The sequence below is a fragment of the Vanessa tameamea genome, chromosome 16 (assembly GCF_037043105.1).
Source record: "Vanessa tameamea isolate UH-Manoa-2023 chromosome 16, ilVanTame1 primary haplotype, whole genome shotgun sequence".
Taxonomy (NCBI): domain Eukaryota; kingdom Metazoa; phylum Arthropoda; class Insecta; order Lepidoptera; family Nymphalidae; genus Vanessa; species Vanessa tameamea.
Window position 1 is genome coordinate 5,863,970 of NC_087324.1, and position 14,955 is coordinate 5,878,924.

General features: G+C 30.8%; 2 protein-coding genes across 3 annotated transcripts; one reads left to right on the forward strand and one right to left on the reverse strand.

Annotated features, from left to right (window-relative positions):
- Positions 1 to 368: 368 nt before the first annotated feature.
- Positions 369 to 4,854, reverse strand: LOC113393968 (ATP-dependent RNA helicase p62). 2 transcript variants are annotated; one of them, XM_026631113.2, is made up of 6 exons: positions 4,784 to 4,846; positions 4,558 to 4,620; positions 2,542 to 3,588; positions 2,123 to 2,361; positions 1,180 to 1,358; positions 369 to 928 (listed from the first exon to the last, which is right to left on the reverse strand). In XM_026631113.2, coding segments are annotated over exons 2-6 (1,644 nt in total). In that variant the 5' UTR covers positions 4,560 to 4,620; positions 4,784 to 4,846; the 3' UTR covers positions 369 to 751. The 2 variants fall into 2 exon arrangements, 1 of the variants encoding a protein (XP_026486898.1); XR_003368533.2 differs by lacking the exon at positions 369 to 928 and adding an exon at positions 1,518 to 2,003 and having other exon boundaries at positions 1,189 to 1,358; positions 4,784 to 4,854.
- A 2,812-nt stretch (positions 4,855 to 7,666) lies between these two features.
- On the forward strand, positions 7,667 to 12,057 carry LOC113393901 (histone deacetylase HDAC1). The gene is made up of 11 exons (XM_026631011.2): positions 7,667 to 7,886; positions 8,262 to 8,374; positions 8,665 to 8,782; positions 8,945 to 9,045; positions 9,132 to 9,375; positions 9,716 to 9,892; positions 10,107 to 10,209; positions 10,281 to 10,515; positions 10,657 to 10,746; positions 11,160 to 11,304; positions 11,627 to 12,057. The coding sequence occupies exons 1-11, from the start codon at positions 7,838 to 7,840 to the stop codon at positions 11,701 to 11,703; spliced, it is 1,452 nt and encodes a 483-aa protein (XP_026486796.1). The 5' UTR covers positions 7,667 to 7,837; the 3' UTR covers positions 11,704 to 12,057.
- The last annotated feature ends 2,898 nt before the right edge of the window (positions 12,058 to 14,955 follow it).

The window sequence follows — 14,955 nt, forward strand, 5'->3', positions numbered from 1 at the left end:
CTAAGATGTATAGAAAAACTTACAAATACGTTTAAAAATGTAAAATGCAATAGAAATGTGAGCACATATTATAACTGTATAGATGTTACATCACGTGTAAAGCACAGTAAGGTTTTTATTTATTTATATGTAACTTGTCCATATGTAATCGATTGTATCAATAGTATCGATGCTACTAATAGTATAGCCGTTATCAATAGGACTGGTCACGGAGAGCTATCGATAGTATTGGTCAAACGATACTATCGATATCCTTTATAGTTTTCGAGGTCAACTATCGATAGTTCTGCAACACTGTTTTAAAGGCATTAAATGTTCTAATGGATAGGTAGTTCATATTTAATTTTACGCGTTATAAATAAAAGCCATTTTAATTTACATTTTTTTTTATTACCAGATAACTGAATTGGAATGAATCTTATTTGGGGCAGACATCTACAACAGCTGAATTGCTTATTGAGATATTTTTGACAGGTAATGAGACAAATAACTTAATAACACTTCAGCTAATCCTCACTAAATATCACAGTAAAAATTAAATTAAATAATTCAGTTCATTCATATGATTTTGACCTGTTAATTTCGGAAAACAAAATAAATAAAATTTAAATTCAAGAAGTACAATTATTGTAGTCATTTTGCTTTTACACCAGTCTAGACTTTATTCTAGATACAACATTCACACACTTAAGTTTTATTCCTATGAGGATTTGCTTAAAATCACTACTTTAAATAATAGCTAGTTATTAAATTAATATTCATTAAATCTTTTATGACCACTGCTGCCATGTCCATTGCCCCTGCCAAAGTTTGATCCTCTTTTAAATGAGCCACCGCCTCCACGGCCACCTCCAAATCGATTTCTATTCCATCCTCCGCCTCCACCTCCGCAGCGGTCAGCCATGGTCTGCAGTTGAGGACTAATGATCTATAATAACAAAAAATGATTATTATATAAATTATAAAATTTAAAAAAAAAAAGATGGTATTAATTTAATTAACAATGTTACAGCATCTGAGGATGGGATCCAGATAAAATTGTATGTGAACACCGAAGGCATGTAGCTGTTTTTATGTACCTCATACTTGCATTCATGTCACGTCATTGATAGGCGTACCCATGCCAAAGGTATGAGGAAAATAACTAGGTTAAAATAATAATGACTCATTACTACTAACCTGATTTGCCTCTTGGAGTACAGAAACTAGGTCTTTAGCTTGACGAGAATTCGAAGGTGTGAAAAAGGCATATGACGTTCCTTTTGATTTAGATCGCCCTGTTCTACCAATTCGGTGAATGTAGTCCTCAGATGAATTAGGATAGTCGAAGTTTATAACAAATTTAATTCCATCCACATCTAGATAAAAAATGAATACATTTTAAATAATATTCCTGATAGAGAGTATTTATATAACATAGAAGTTTTATGATAATTATTTACAAGAATCTTCAATAAATCAGTTATTTGAAGTCTTGAAAACAAATATGTTAGGTAACTCACAGCCGTATTACTTACATGAATGAGTTACACATTTGTATCAAATCTAATTTTGCCTCTCACTCAGAACCCAGGAGTCTCTTTAAGGGCGTTGACATTTAAAGTAGTATGATATAATTTTCATTGCCCTCTTGAAAACTCCAATTTGGCCGAAACAGAAAACCCTTGACCTCTTGCCGATCAGTTCAACTTGTGGTCAAGTTTTTCAACAATGCACTTCTAATTCTATCTTTCAACTTAGCAATTGTTCAACATTTCGTAGTGCATCACCAGGTTTTCAACAACTTTCAAGTGTATCCGAAATCACGGACATACTATCCAGCTTTCCGGCCGCGGGTCCAGTTGTAGTGAAAGGCACATTGAGGCACCATTTAAGACGAGTTATTGCATTCTCCAAAAAAATACCACTGCATCGGACTAGATCTTATCAACGAATCCAGTGCAGTAACTTGTTCAATATTTTGTAATAGTCAAACAGAACACAATAACTTTCCGCCAGTGCCTCTGAAAGTATAAAACAAATCACATTTTATTTAAGTTACTTTGTTTAACATAATGTCTCATTAGTCAATATGGAAATCCAATATAACTTAAATATTTTAATCTTTTAATTTCAGACATACCTAATCCTCTGGCTGCAACATCAGTTGCAACTAGTATACTAGCACGTCCTTGCTTAAACTGATATAGGACATCATCTCTTTCTTGTTGTGTTTTGTCCCCGTGCATGCAAACAGCAGGCCATCCATATCGTCTAATGTTTCTTGTTATATTTTCTACTTTTCTTTTGGTCTCAACAAAAATTATAGTTTTTGCTCCAGGGTCTTGGTTTTGTCCTATTTCTTGTAGCAATACATTTAATCTGCAATAAAAGTAAAAGTTGAGAGAGAGAAAACATAAAATATGTTTTGATAGTAGGATTGAGTATTCAGATCTTCTTAGAGGATAATACTTTATTTTAATCAAAGTTTGTTTCATTCTAAATTTAAAATCATCACATATTAATGTTAATATTAACAATTTACAATTCAATAATACATACTTGTTTTCTTTCTCATGTTCTTGGCAAACATCTACAATTTGTAGAATGTTATGGTTAGCAGACAGCTGCATAGAACCAACATTGATCTGTACATAGTCACCAAGGTAATCCTCTGCCAATTTTCTAACTTCTTTGGGCCATGTTGCAGACCACATTAAAGTTTGTCTGTCTGGGCGAATTTGTTCTATTATCTTTCTTATTTGGGGTTCAAAACCCATGTCCAACATACGGTCAGCTTCGTCCAGAACTAAATATGTGCACCGCTGTAAATTAGTTGTGCCTTTTTCCAAGAAGTCAATTAACCGTCCAGGAGTGGCAATAACAATTTCCACTCCTCTTTCCAAGTCACGAGCTTGTTCACGTTTTGGGGCACCTCCAAATATACAAGTATTACGAACATAGGCTGCATTGCCGAAGTCAGTGGCTACTTGCTGAATCTGTTGTGCAAGTTCTCTAGTGGGTGCTAACACAAGAGCAATGGGACCATCACCTCGTCTGACAGGAGGTTGGTTATTTATGTGCACAATGGCTGGTAAAATATAGGCTAATGTTTTACCTGAACCAGTTTGAGCAATACCAACCAAATTTTTGCCTGACATAGCAATTGGCCAGCCTTGTGCTTGGATTGGTGTTGGATCTTTGTAACCCATGCCTTTGATAGATGACATGACATAGTCTGGGAAATTTCCCTCTTCAAAATGCTGAATAGGGTTTGGAACCTCAGCTCCACTAACAGTAACCTCATGTTCATTTCTGTATTCTTCTACTTCATATGGCGACCTATTAAGAACTGATGGAGGTGGATTATAAAAATCTTTGTTGAATGGTTGCAGAGACATAGAATCCCAATTTGGACGCCTCATGTTCTGACCGCCCGAAAATTCTTTCTTGCCACCATAACCACCTCCACCACCGCCAAATTTTCCTCCACCACCTCCAAATTTGGAGCCACCATTTCCAAATCTCGAAGTGTTATTGCTACCAAATTTGTTTCCTCCAAATTTGGAACCACCGTTTTCACCACGGCTATTGTTCCAATTGCTAGACCTGAAAGAAAAATCATTCAATAAGATTTAACTTTAAAGAAAAACGAGGCCAGATGGCCTCGTGGTTTAAACGCGTGCAAAATCTTAACCGCTTATTGCGGAATCAAAGCCTGGCAAGATCACTAAACTGCCATGTGCTTAATTTGTGTTTAAAATTTATCAGATGCTGGTAAACAAAAATCTCGCGAGGAAAGTGTATGTATAATTTCAATTTAATTCTACTTTATTAGTATCCTCCTACTCAAAATGGAGCAATGGTATAATAAGCTCTGCCTCAACTGGGAGTACGCCCTAGCCTAAGATTTACAGGCACATAAAACAACAAATAAAGCATGTACCGACGGTTCATTATTAATAATTTAAAAAAAACATTAAATCGTAATGGCGGATCTCGTGTAATATTGAAACCGCTGTCTCACCAAAGTAGAGCATGCGGTAGTATTGATTAAATTTACAGTTCTGACATGCGCGTTGGATTGCTTTCAATTGCTTCATTAAGTAACACAATTACCAAAAAATAAAAATAATTCAATTATATAAAACATACTATTCATCTTATTATAGAGGAATTCAACATTAGACAATTAATTCAATGATAGACTAATACTTGTCCAGGTATAAATTTCTGCGAAAGTGTCATGACACACCTCATCACTCATGCCATGACAAAATGGCGGTGAATGAGAAATAGGAAACGTGAAACTGAATTTTAGCACCACGATTAATTGAAATTTTGATGATGTTAGCATATTTAGCTCAATATGAGAACGATTGAAATTACTTCTAAGAATAATAATGATAATAGTTTAAAGAGGTTGCAAATGAAAAGTCAGGTGACGTGAGGTATTGATTTAAAATCAATACCGATGGAACAAAGTTAGCTTTGTTAAATTTATAATAACATTTATAATAACATTTATATAAAAATATTTGTCTTAAGCGGAAGTATAATACATTTATAAGTACTTACATTTTGTATTTTTATTGATGTCTGCAGGATGATCTCGATATTGGAAGATTTTTAGCAGGGTCTCTCTGTAAAGATGTTACTTGTTTTATAAATGAGATAGAAATAAACTATTTTTACAAACTGTTTATGACAATTATTTAATTTTAAACATAAAACACATTTATAAGAATTAAGTAAAAAAATATATATTAATATTTAACACAGTCACTAAGAGCGCACGTCTCACCTTGACCACTGCTTAAGCAAGAGAGATAAAATGGCGTTAGCACTGAAATGTCTGAAATATGAGGAGCGAATGATTTAAACGAGTGAACGAAACTTCAGTTCATTCTTTATCATTTTGTGGTTTGAATATGACTCATTACCATTGTAAATTACGTATTTTTTAAAATAGGCACAAATTTTTTTTTATCATCTTTACATACATGTGTAATTATAAGCTAAACATAAAAATTACAAGACATTGAATTGATTTTATTTGCAGGCTATTATTTTATTATCAAAGAAAAAATAATTATTAAAATACAATTAGCTATTCCATTTAAATATAACGAAAAACAAAATTATAATAAAAAAAAAACAGTTTCGGTTATGGTTACGGAGCTCCACAATATTATTATTTTATTTCACACAGAAAACATCTATAAAACTATTACATGATTACACTTTGAGTAAAGACTTAATGTGTAATATAATATGGTCATCAAAAGAAAAACAGGTCAAGTACTGGCTATCCTAGCTAGGCTAAGTTAAATAGCCTGTGTTAAGGATAATCAGTCCTCTCCCCGAAAGTTGAAATAATTAAAATACATTAGAGATCTATCGCCTGGGTAAAATGTTTATAGGTAAATAATTAATTAAATTAAAATAGGTAATAATTGAGAGGTATGATTTTTTTTTGTTTTTTTTGTGTGTGCGTGGGTGTGCGTGCGTGTAAGTGTGTATGGGTCAGTTGAAATTAGGTTATAGGAGTAATATATTTTTTTAATATTAGTAATATATTTATTCGTATTAAATTTAATATAATTAAATTTAATACGAATAATTTTCTTACGCCAAGAACCCCACAATTTGAGTATAACAGATTGGATAGAGATGTGGCCGAAAAGTTGCCACCTTTAAGATGGCACGTTGAGCAATTTCTAAGGGTTTCATAGTAGTTTTTGGTGCACCACCCCAACATAAGATGAGATTGGCATAATGCATAATAATTTTTTTTAATCACTGAAAAATTTGCAACATGTCTTAGTGTTTTAAAAATATACATTAATTTGCTCACTCTGCCTGTTAGTAACTCTATATGATCTTTAAAATTTAAATGCTTGTCAAGAACAATGCCAAGATATTTAATTTTTCAGAAGAGGTTTTAGATGGACATTGACAGCTTGGGTTATTTTTATTGGAACAAGAGTGAAGTTTGAGAAATACTGGAGTTTTTAGTTGAGAGTTTGAACGAATGGAGAAAGTTACGAAATTAGTTTTTGTAGCGTTGATTGTAAGGTGCAGAGAGTGGATGCAATGCAGGATGGAGTTCAGTCCATTCTGGGCTATAGTTTGGAGTTCAGGCCAAGATTTACCGATGAAGGTAGATTAACCGAATAGCGGTATCGTCAGCAAAGGAGACAATTTGTCCATTGGGTATATGCATTCCACAAAGGTCATTTATATAAATAAGAAATAGAATTGGCCCCAAAATACTACCCTGTGGAACGCCGTAAGAAATCGACAGCTCATCACTAACATGGTTGCTGATTTTGGTAATTTGAGAACAATTAGTAAGATAGCTGCGAAAAAAATTGTTTTGAGTTCTCCTAACACCTAGTCTCTCAAGTTTCGATAGGAGTGTGGGAATAGAAACCAAATTGTTGGGAAGAAATTATATCATATTGTTCGATATAGCAAACGAGTCTTTTATAAACTAAACGTTCAAGAACCTTCGATAAGGCTATTAAAATTGCAATAGGACGGTAATTATTTATGGATTTCACATCTCCACCTTTGAATATAGGAATTACTATATATATAGCCTTCTTGAATGATCTTGGAAAGATGCCCATGTGGAAGCATTGACATAGGATATGACATAGGATAGGTGCCAGAGTTATACAATATCCCTGATTTATGTATGCAAGTTTTATTATGGAATATGTATCTCAAAAGATATTCCGTAATAAAACTTTAGAAATGGTCACAACGCATAATTTTAATCATTATTAATGCAATTTAGTATACTAAATTAACTAACACCCTGAATAAATGTTAAAGTAAATTATACAGTAAGATTTATTCAGATTTTTTATATGTAACATTTTTCCTCTCGCTTTCTGACAATCCGTGGGATTGATTTCGATTTCGAAATGGAACGGAAGTGTGCAACAGGAAGCTGGAGAAGCTCGGGCTATTTGATTTATTTCAAAGATAACGTTGTCGATTAAATACACATGATAAAATGTATTTTTTATATCGTAATCTAAAAAACACACTTTTAAAAATAATATGTATAAGCTTTAGATTTGACCTTATAGAAATTAAAAATGAAGTGCTGCAACGCAAAACCACAGTGATGTATGATTTCGACGGTCTATTCTGTTTTTTACTGACAGCACTAAATTACGTCTTCCAGTCTGTATCAATTGGTTTATTCCAAACTCCCACTCATAGACAGTGATAGTTGAAAAAGGTAAGATAAAAATATATTATTGGAAAGAGAGAGAGATAGCCGGAAAAAAGCAGATGTAAACAGAATAAGCCAAGAGTATGACAATGACGATTATATCAAATGTAAGTAGTAATTTTTTTTTAATCCGTTACTGCCTATGAGGCCGTACCCAATATAGTCCATATTTTTTTAAGATGACCACTCTAAATTATTTCTCTCAGAATCAAACCTAGAAATTATATACTACTATACTATATACTACTACTACATGAAAAAAAATGTTTCTAGTAATACACATCGAAATGATTCAGGTCTAAAGTCACTAAACGATAACATTACATTTTTCATCACACTGCTTAATTTCTTGACACGTCAATTGCCTCGCATCAATGTCTGTACTTTTATAATCTGTTTTACCCCCACACTTTTATCGCTCACCCGCTTTGAACGAGATACGAATGAACTTGAATGAAGTGTTTGATTGCTGAAGTTAGTGGATCAAGTCAAAGAAAGTAAATGCTTGCATCTCAAGTTCTTATTTCATGTTTTATTTTATAGTGTAAAGTAAAGAATAACATAATTTAGTGACTATTTTATAAATAATTTGTTAAAATTAACGCAATGGCTATGCAACCACATAGTAAAAAAAGAGTGTGCTATTACTATGATAGTAAGTATTACAAAGTTTGTTACGCGCCAATATATCGATTTACAATATGCTATTGACTAAATATGTAGTTTTGTAATATATTGGTTGGTTATCTTACATTATTAACTGAATTCGATGAATATCTTCATAAATTTGTATGCCATTTTGTGACATGTTCGTCTTAACTATTTTACGAGGGTGTGCTTTGCACCATTTCGAAGCGTCTGTACTTCAATCTGCAACGCTATTGGTGGATATGAATTTATTCTCATTTTACTGTATATAGTACAGACTTCAATATGTCAAGCTTTAAAAAGAACTGAGTAATACTTTCTTAAGAAGTTAAAATTGGTAAGTGAATAAGTTTTTGAAATTATGAATGAATTTTTATTTTAGGTGACATCGGAAATTATTACTATGGGCAAGGCCATCCCATGAAACCTCATCGTATACGTATGACTCACAATTTGCTTTTAAATTATGGACTTTATAGGAAGATGGAAATATATGTAAGTATAATAATTATTATAAATTTATTTTATTGTTACACACATAATATTTATTATTAGGTTGTAATAATTCATTTCTATTATTCTCATATCTTAATACACTTATGTTCAATACAAAAAAAAACAATAATAGCATTTACTTTAAACATATGTAAACAAACAATAATTACTGTTTTATGGTGAAACTAAATATAGAAATAATTAATCAAATCAATTATAGATCAAATAAATTTTATATCACAATAAAAACATTTTGTCACTATTAATTTTGTGTTTTACATTAAAACTAGAGACCACATAAGGCTACAGCTGACGAAATGACTAAGTTCCACTCAGATGATTATATTCGGTTTCTAAGATCGATCAGACCAGACAACATGTCTGAATATAATAAACAAATGCAAAGATGTAAGTATATATTTTATGCAACCTCTTATCAATAATATAAAAAAAAACAAATCTGTTATTAAAAATCTTAGCATAACTCTTTTGTTTTAATTTGTCTTTTGAAAGTTTTAATTTAGAAAAAAGTTTATTCTCCAAATAATAGACATATTCAACTTTTTTTAGTTAATGTTGGTGAGGACTGTCCTGTGTTTGATGGTTTATATGAATTCTGTCAGCTCTCAGCCGGTGGTTCGGTAGCCGCAGCAGTAAAATTAAATAAACAGGTATGATTAGTATGAAATATTTGTATAAGTTTATCTAAATAAAAATAATGTCATAATATTGTTATTATTACATAAAAACATTGCAGGCTTCAGAAATATGTATCAATTGGGGTGGTGGACTCCATCATGCTAAGAAATCAGAAGCATCAGGGTTCTGTTATGTAAATGACATTGTTCTTGGAATTTTGGAACTATTGAAATACCACCAAAGAGTTTTATATATTGATATTGATGTACATCATGGTGATGGTGTGGAGGAGGCGTTCTACACTACAGACAGAGTTATGACAGTCTCATTTCACAAGTATGGAGAATATTTCCCAGGGACAGGTAATTGAAATAAAGAGTTGACAAAAAGTTAAAGTAAAAATTCTTACTATTACCCAACAACCATCTTAATGTTATAATTTTGTTTAATTAATATTTTTTAATATTTAAATATTTGAGAACAGTCATACAAATATACTTAAACTGATAAATTAATGTGTAAAGCAATAAAATTGTGACCCTTTTTAAAAAAATTACATGGATGGAAATTCGACAGAGTTGAACTTTACATGGAAGTATTTAGAATGCAGAAAATTGTATAATATGCACTAGAAAAACATTAAATTTAAAAATATGATGCATGTATATTTTAATATGTTTCTTAAACTATGAATGTTTAAAGGTGACCTACGGGACATTGGGGCTGGCAAAGGAAAATACTATGCAGTGAACATACCTCTACGGGATGGAATGGATGATGATTCATATGAGTCTATCTTTGTGCCCATAATATCTAAGGTCATGGAAACTTTCCAGCCCAGTGCAGTAGTGTTGCAGTGTGGAGCAGATTCACTAACAGGTAAAAAATACTGCTTACTTTCAAAGACTTTTTTATTGTATATTATATTTAAAGGTGTTCTATTTTTGTTAATAATATAGACAAATTTAACTAGTTAGCACATTAAACATCCCAACAGCTATTAATATACTTAAGACTACTAATTATATCTAATATTATGTGAAAAATGGTTATTATTTAAGATATTTCTTATGATATTATTTATTTGAATTAGGTGACCGATTGGGTTGCTTCAATTTAACTGTTCGTGGACATGGACGATGTGTAGAGCTGGTGAAGAGATTTGGACTTCCTTTCCTACTTGTTGGAGGCGGAGGGTATGTACAAAGTTTCTTTGTTATGTTAATGATAAATTCTGTAACTAAGGCATATAATAACATTATTTTAGATATACAATCCGCAATGTTTCCCGCTGCTGGACTTATGAGACTTCAGTTGCACTTGGAGTAGAAATAGCAAATGAATTGCCTTACAATGACTACTTTGAATACTTTGGACCTGATTTCAAACTACACATATCTCCAAGTAACATGTCTAATCAAAACACACCCGAATATTTGGAAAAAATTAAAAATAGACTGTTTGAAAATTTACGAATGTTACCGCATGCACCAGGAGTACAGGTATATAAAATATTGTTTACTAGAAATATGTATTATTCTAATGTTTTCTAATAACAGTTGTAACATTTATTAAATAGTATATGTTGTAATTATTTAGCAAAGTACTTTAGTTAAAAGGTTATGAGAAATGTATTTTTGTAGGTACAAGCCATTCCAGAAGATGCTGTAAATGATGAGTCTGAAGATGAAGATAAGGTTGACAAAGATGAAAGACTTCCCCAAAGTGAAAAGGTATCTGTCATATTATTATTAACAAAAAAGGTATTTTATATAAAGTAATTTTATGACATACTTTAAATTGAACAAATTTTAATTAGAAATTCACAGAAACAAGACTATATTATGTACAAATATAGTTTATGCTTTCTTCTTTTTTTTATGGTTGAAGTTATATTTAATTTAATAAACAAAAACCAGATAATAATTCTCTTCACTTCAATAAAACTCAAAACTTAGAACTTAACCTGTATTAGGTTAAGTTCTAAGTTTTGAGTTTTATTCACCCTATATACTATACTATAACAAATTATTAAACTGCATATAATGTATAATTTTATATATTGATTGATTTGTAAAAGAATTTAGTTTTTTTATCTTAAAATGGTCAAAAACGCATATAAAATAACACGTGTCATCGTGTTCAGGACAAACGTATAACCGGCGACGGCGAGCTGTCTGACTCCGAGGACGAGGGCGAGGGGCGGCGCGACAACCGCTCATACCGCGCGCCGCAGCGTAAGCGCCCGCGCCTCGACAAGGACGCCACGCCCGCCAAGGACGACGCCAAAGGTACGCCTGACTCCCCTTCGCCTCACTGCCTAACACTACCCTCGCTCAAGTCGATCGTCTCTTACACACCCACAGATTGAGTTGGGTTAGCTCTTATCTACTTTGCTGGAAACCACATGGCTCTATATTACTTTTATACTCTATGCCATTTATGATTATGCCTCGATGTTGCGGGTTGGATGTGGCTAAAAATGATCTCAAACAATGCATATTTGAGAAGTAAACAAACATACAAAATATGTAAAGTCTTAAATTAATCATTGGTATTAGCTTGTGTACTACGAAAAGCTTATTCATATATTCTATGGCTTCTTATTTTTAGCTGAAGACACAAAAGACGATGTAAAGAATATAAGCAATATGGAAGAACCAAAGAAAGAGGTGCCGCCGAATGCCTGATGCGTGCGATAAATGACACCAGGAAGTTCATTAATCAGCATACAGCTGAACTCCACTAATGATTTTTGAACACAGGTGTGTGCGCTAATGTGTTACATATTTAGCGGTAATATTTTTATTATGAAAATATTTCTGTATTGACTCGAAAGTGCATAGCAAATAAGAGTGAGTGTTATCACTAGTTAGGCTACGATTAAATGATAAGTGACTTTTAAACTACAAAACTGAATATGGATATCACAAAAACCACAGACATGCAACAGATAACCGTCATTACATTAGCATCTTGATCGTGTAGGGGAATGTGAGGCACCAAAATATGCGATTATATCTAGATGGGACTAGATGTAAAAATACAATTGAGGCATTTTATTTGAAATATTGTAATATCTATTCATAAAATTCGTTGTAAATATGGAATCAACACAATATACATATTTATACTACTCTATTATTCAATATGAAAAAGTAATTTGTGGATAATGTGATCTCTAATTTTAAGATATTTTCTAAGGTTTTTTTTATATATTTAGCTAGTTTAAGAAAGACATGTCGCATTTCAAGTCTGAAATATTATTTAATGGCAAAACTAAATATTCCTTAACAGATCAAGAAGTTTATTTGATACGCGTGAATTTATATTACTAAAAATACACTTTTTACAAATAACAGAACATGACTGGTTTAAATCTTATATTATAAAGATTTTGTTAGTTGGCTTATGTAACCAGATTGTAATATTTGTCATATTTAAATAAACACACAACTAAACAGGTTGGTAACAAATTGTCTATAAGAAAAAATATCAGGTCTGTTTCATGATTAGATTTCTTTTACGAAATTGGATGTGTAATAAATTATGATTGTAGGAGATTTATAATCTACAAAGAAATGTCTGAAACTGAAATATTCTTTACTCATGTTGTTCAATGAAATGTTAAAAGATTTTTTATTGACACTTACATGTAGTTACATGTATTGCCTAAATCGGTATTAAAAGTGAAGTTTCACTTTAAATGTAGATTTAGACAATAATGAGGAAGCCCTTCAATTACTGGATTAAAAAGTACTCATTAGTCTGGACTACCAAAAAAACTCATTCAGTAGTTTCAGTATTATTCAGACACAGACTGACAGATTTTCATCATTGTTGTGATACAAATGTCCCTACAATTAATATTTTATTTATTCTGTTATATGTATATATGTAATAAAACTTGAAATAATTAAATTCATACTGTGTTCTAAAAGCATTTGCTAATCATTTATTAAATTATTAACTTATACATAATTGTGTGATGTCTTAGTTACTTTTTTAATTGTATTTCAATTTAGTTTTTTGTGTCCTTGTGGCAACTAATGATATGTGATACTGTGTGCACATGTTACTTCAATTTTGGTCTGAATATATTGTAAGCCCTAAAAAAATTAAAGTATTTAAATTGCAGTAGAATATTGAACTTGTTATAATAGTGTCGAATAAATTTTGGCCACTTGTATACACATACATATTAAATATGTCGTTAGTTGACTGAAGGAAACTGAATTGTTATATACTTTTGAATCAATTCCTAAGTATATAATCTGTTAATAGTATTTAATAATTATGTCTCATGGTTCATCTTAAACTTCATGATTACTGTATTATGGCATGGCTGACAAATTAAAATTTCTTTTGAAATTTTTAGTCCGAATGTATTTTTTTTATCATAAAAAAATATACAATAATTTTGAAACATACAGAAGTGATTTGGTTTTTAATTTTATGACCTATGTATATTTTTAACACTTTCAAATAATGGACTATTTATAGTGTACATACATTTGTACTATGAACAGCATTGAACATGGAATTAAATAATTTCATTTATAAAAACGAATATCCTCATATTTGTCACCAAAGAAATAATCGTATTTATATAATTTGTTTTCGTTACTTCTGTAAATTAAGTTTTGTTAATGTAATCCCCTAAATTATTATTTAAAATCATGTTAAAATACAATATTTTAAAAATACAATTGCCATACGATTTACACGGAATCCAGATAAGCATTTCACAATTCAGAAACTTTTACAAGAAACTTGCGTCAGCCATACCATTATAGTCATATATAAATGTATAACGCTAAAATAACCTTTAAAAAATCCTTCAGATTCTTCACACATTTTCATAAATTCTCTTTAGTCGTAATCTTCGATATAGAATATAGGAAAGTAATAAATAAGTTTTATTTTTATATTAAAATAGTTATAAAAATAGTTTCCTATTAATTCAGAGAATCATTTTGATTTTGGTAATTTAATTATAAACATAATTTTCACTTTAAATTTATTTATATATTAAATATTTTATTCCTTGAAATTTGAATGTTGTATATGCCATCAAACTTTGATTTTATACGACAATGTATTTTGTTATAATTAAATCCATGTTAATTCAAATTTTCAAAAATATGCTTCAAATTGCTATGCAATTGTAATGATTAAATTTTGACAAAAAAAAGGGGTGCGTGTGTCTTTATATCAATATTTAATATTTCGTCAGTCATATATCTTTTTAAAGTTTCATTGTATTTAAAAGTATCAAGTATTTTGCAGGATTTATTTTATGATACATTATGCAGAAAAAAATATGTTTGAATTATATATTTTTTTGTACTACGGAAATGTGATGTTCGTTTTCTTGTTAAAAAACGATTTTTTGGTTTTTCATATAGAACACAATTACTGTAAATATTTTTTTGTTAAATACATGAATGTGTCTAATAATGCCTTTTATTTCAACACATTAACTTCACAGCTTTGTCAAAAATAATTTAATTATACTACCATTTCCTTAACAACGAAAATTATTAAAACAAGACATGATTAATATTGGATAAACAATTATATAAATATTCTTTCTAATGAATCAAATTTTAAGAGTTGGCTTACTTATTGAGACTTCTAAAATTATACATATAAAATCTCATTATATATAAGCATTTTTGAATTATTATATTAAAAGATTAATTAAAGTTACCATTACCACTCAATTGCCTTACTGCCAATAACCAGGTTTCAGTTGCAGAACTATCGATAGTTGACCTCAAAAACTATTCAGGATATCGATAGCTCTCCGTGATAGGTTCGCTAGCTCTCTGTAAGCAATACTATTGGTAGTAGCGATACTATTGCTACTATCGATAGTATCGATAATTTTAGACTATCGATAGTTTTGTGCTATCGATAGCCAGCGATTTTTTTATAGT

What these genes read in the sequence shown, in the direction of transcription:
- LOC113393968 (XM_026631113.2), bottom strand. An exon ending in GAACATGAGAAAGAAAACAA is followed by an intron (nt 2,362 to 2,541) that starts GTATGTATTATT and finishes CTTTTATTGCAG; the next exon opens with ATTAAATGTATTGCTACAAG. An exon ending in TACTCCAAGAGGCAAATCAG is followed by an intron (nt 929 to 1,179) that starts GTTAGTAGTAAT and finishes TTGTTATTATAG; the next exon opens with ATCATTAGTCCTCAACTGCA.
- LOC113393901 (XM_026631011.2), top strand. Translation starts at nt 7,838, where the DNA reads ATGGCTATGCAACCACATAGTAAAAAAAGAGTGTGCTATTACTATGAT. An exon ending in AGAATATTTCCCAGGGACAG is followed by an intron (nt 9,376 to 9,715) that starts GTAATTGAAATA and finishes GAATGTTTAAAG; the next exon opens with GTGACCTACGGGACATTGGG. An exon ending in CGCCAAGGACGACGCCAAAG is followed by an intron (nt 11,305 to 11,626) that starts GTACGCCTGACT and finishes TCTTATTTTTAG; the next exon opens with CTGAAGACACAAAAGACGAT.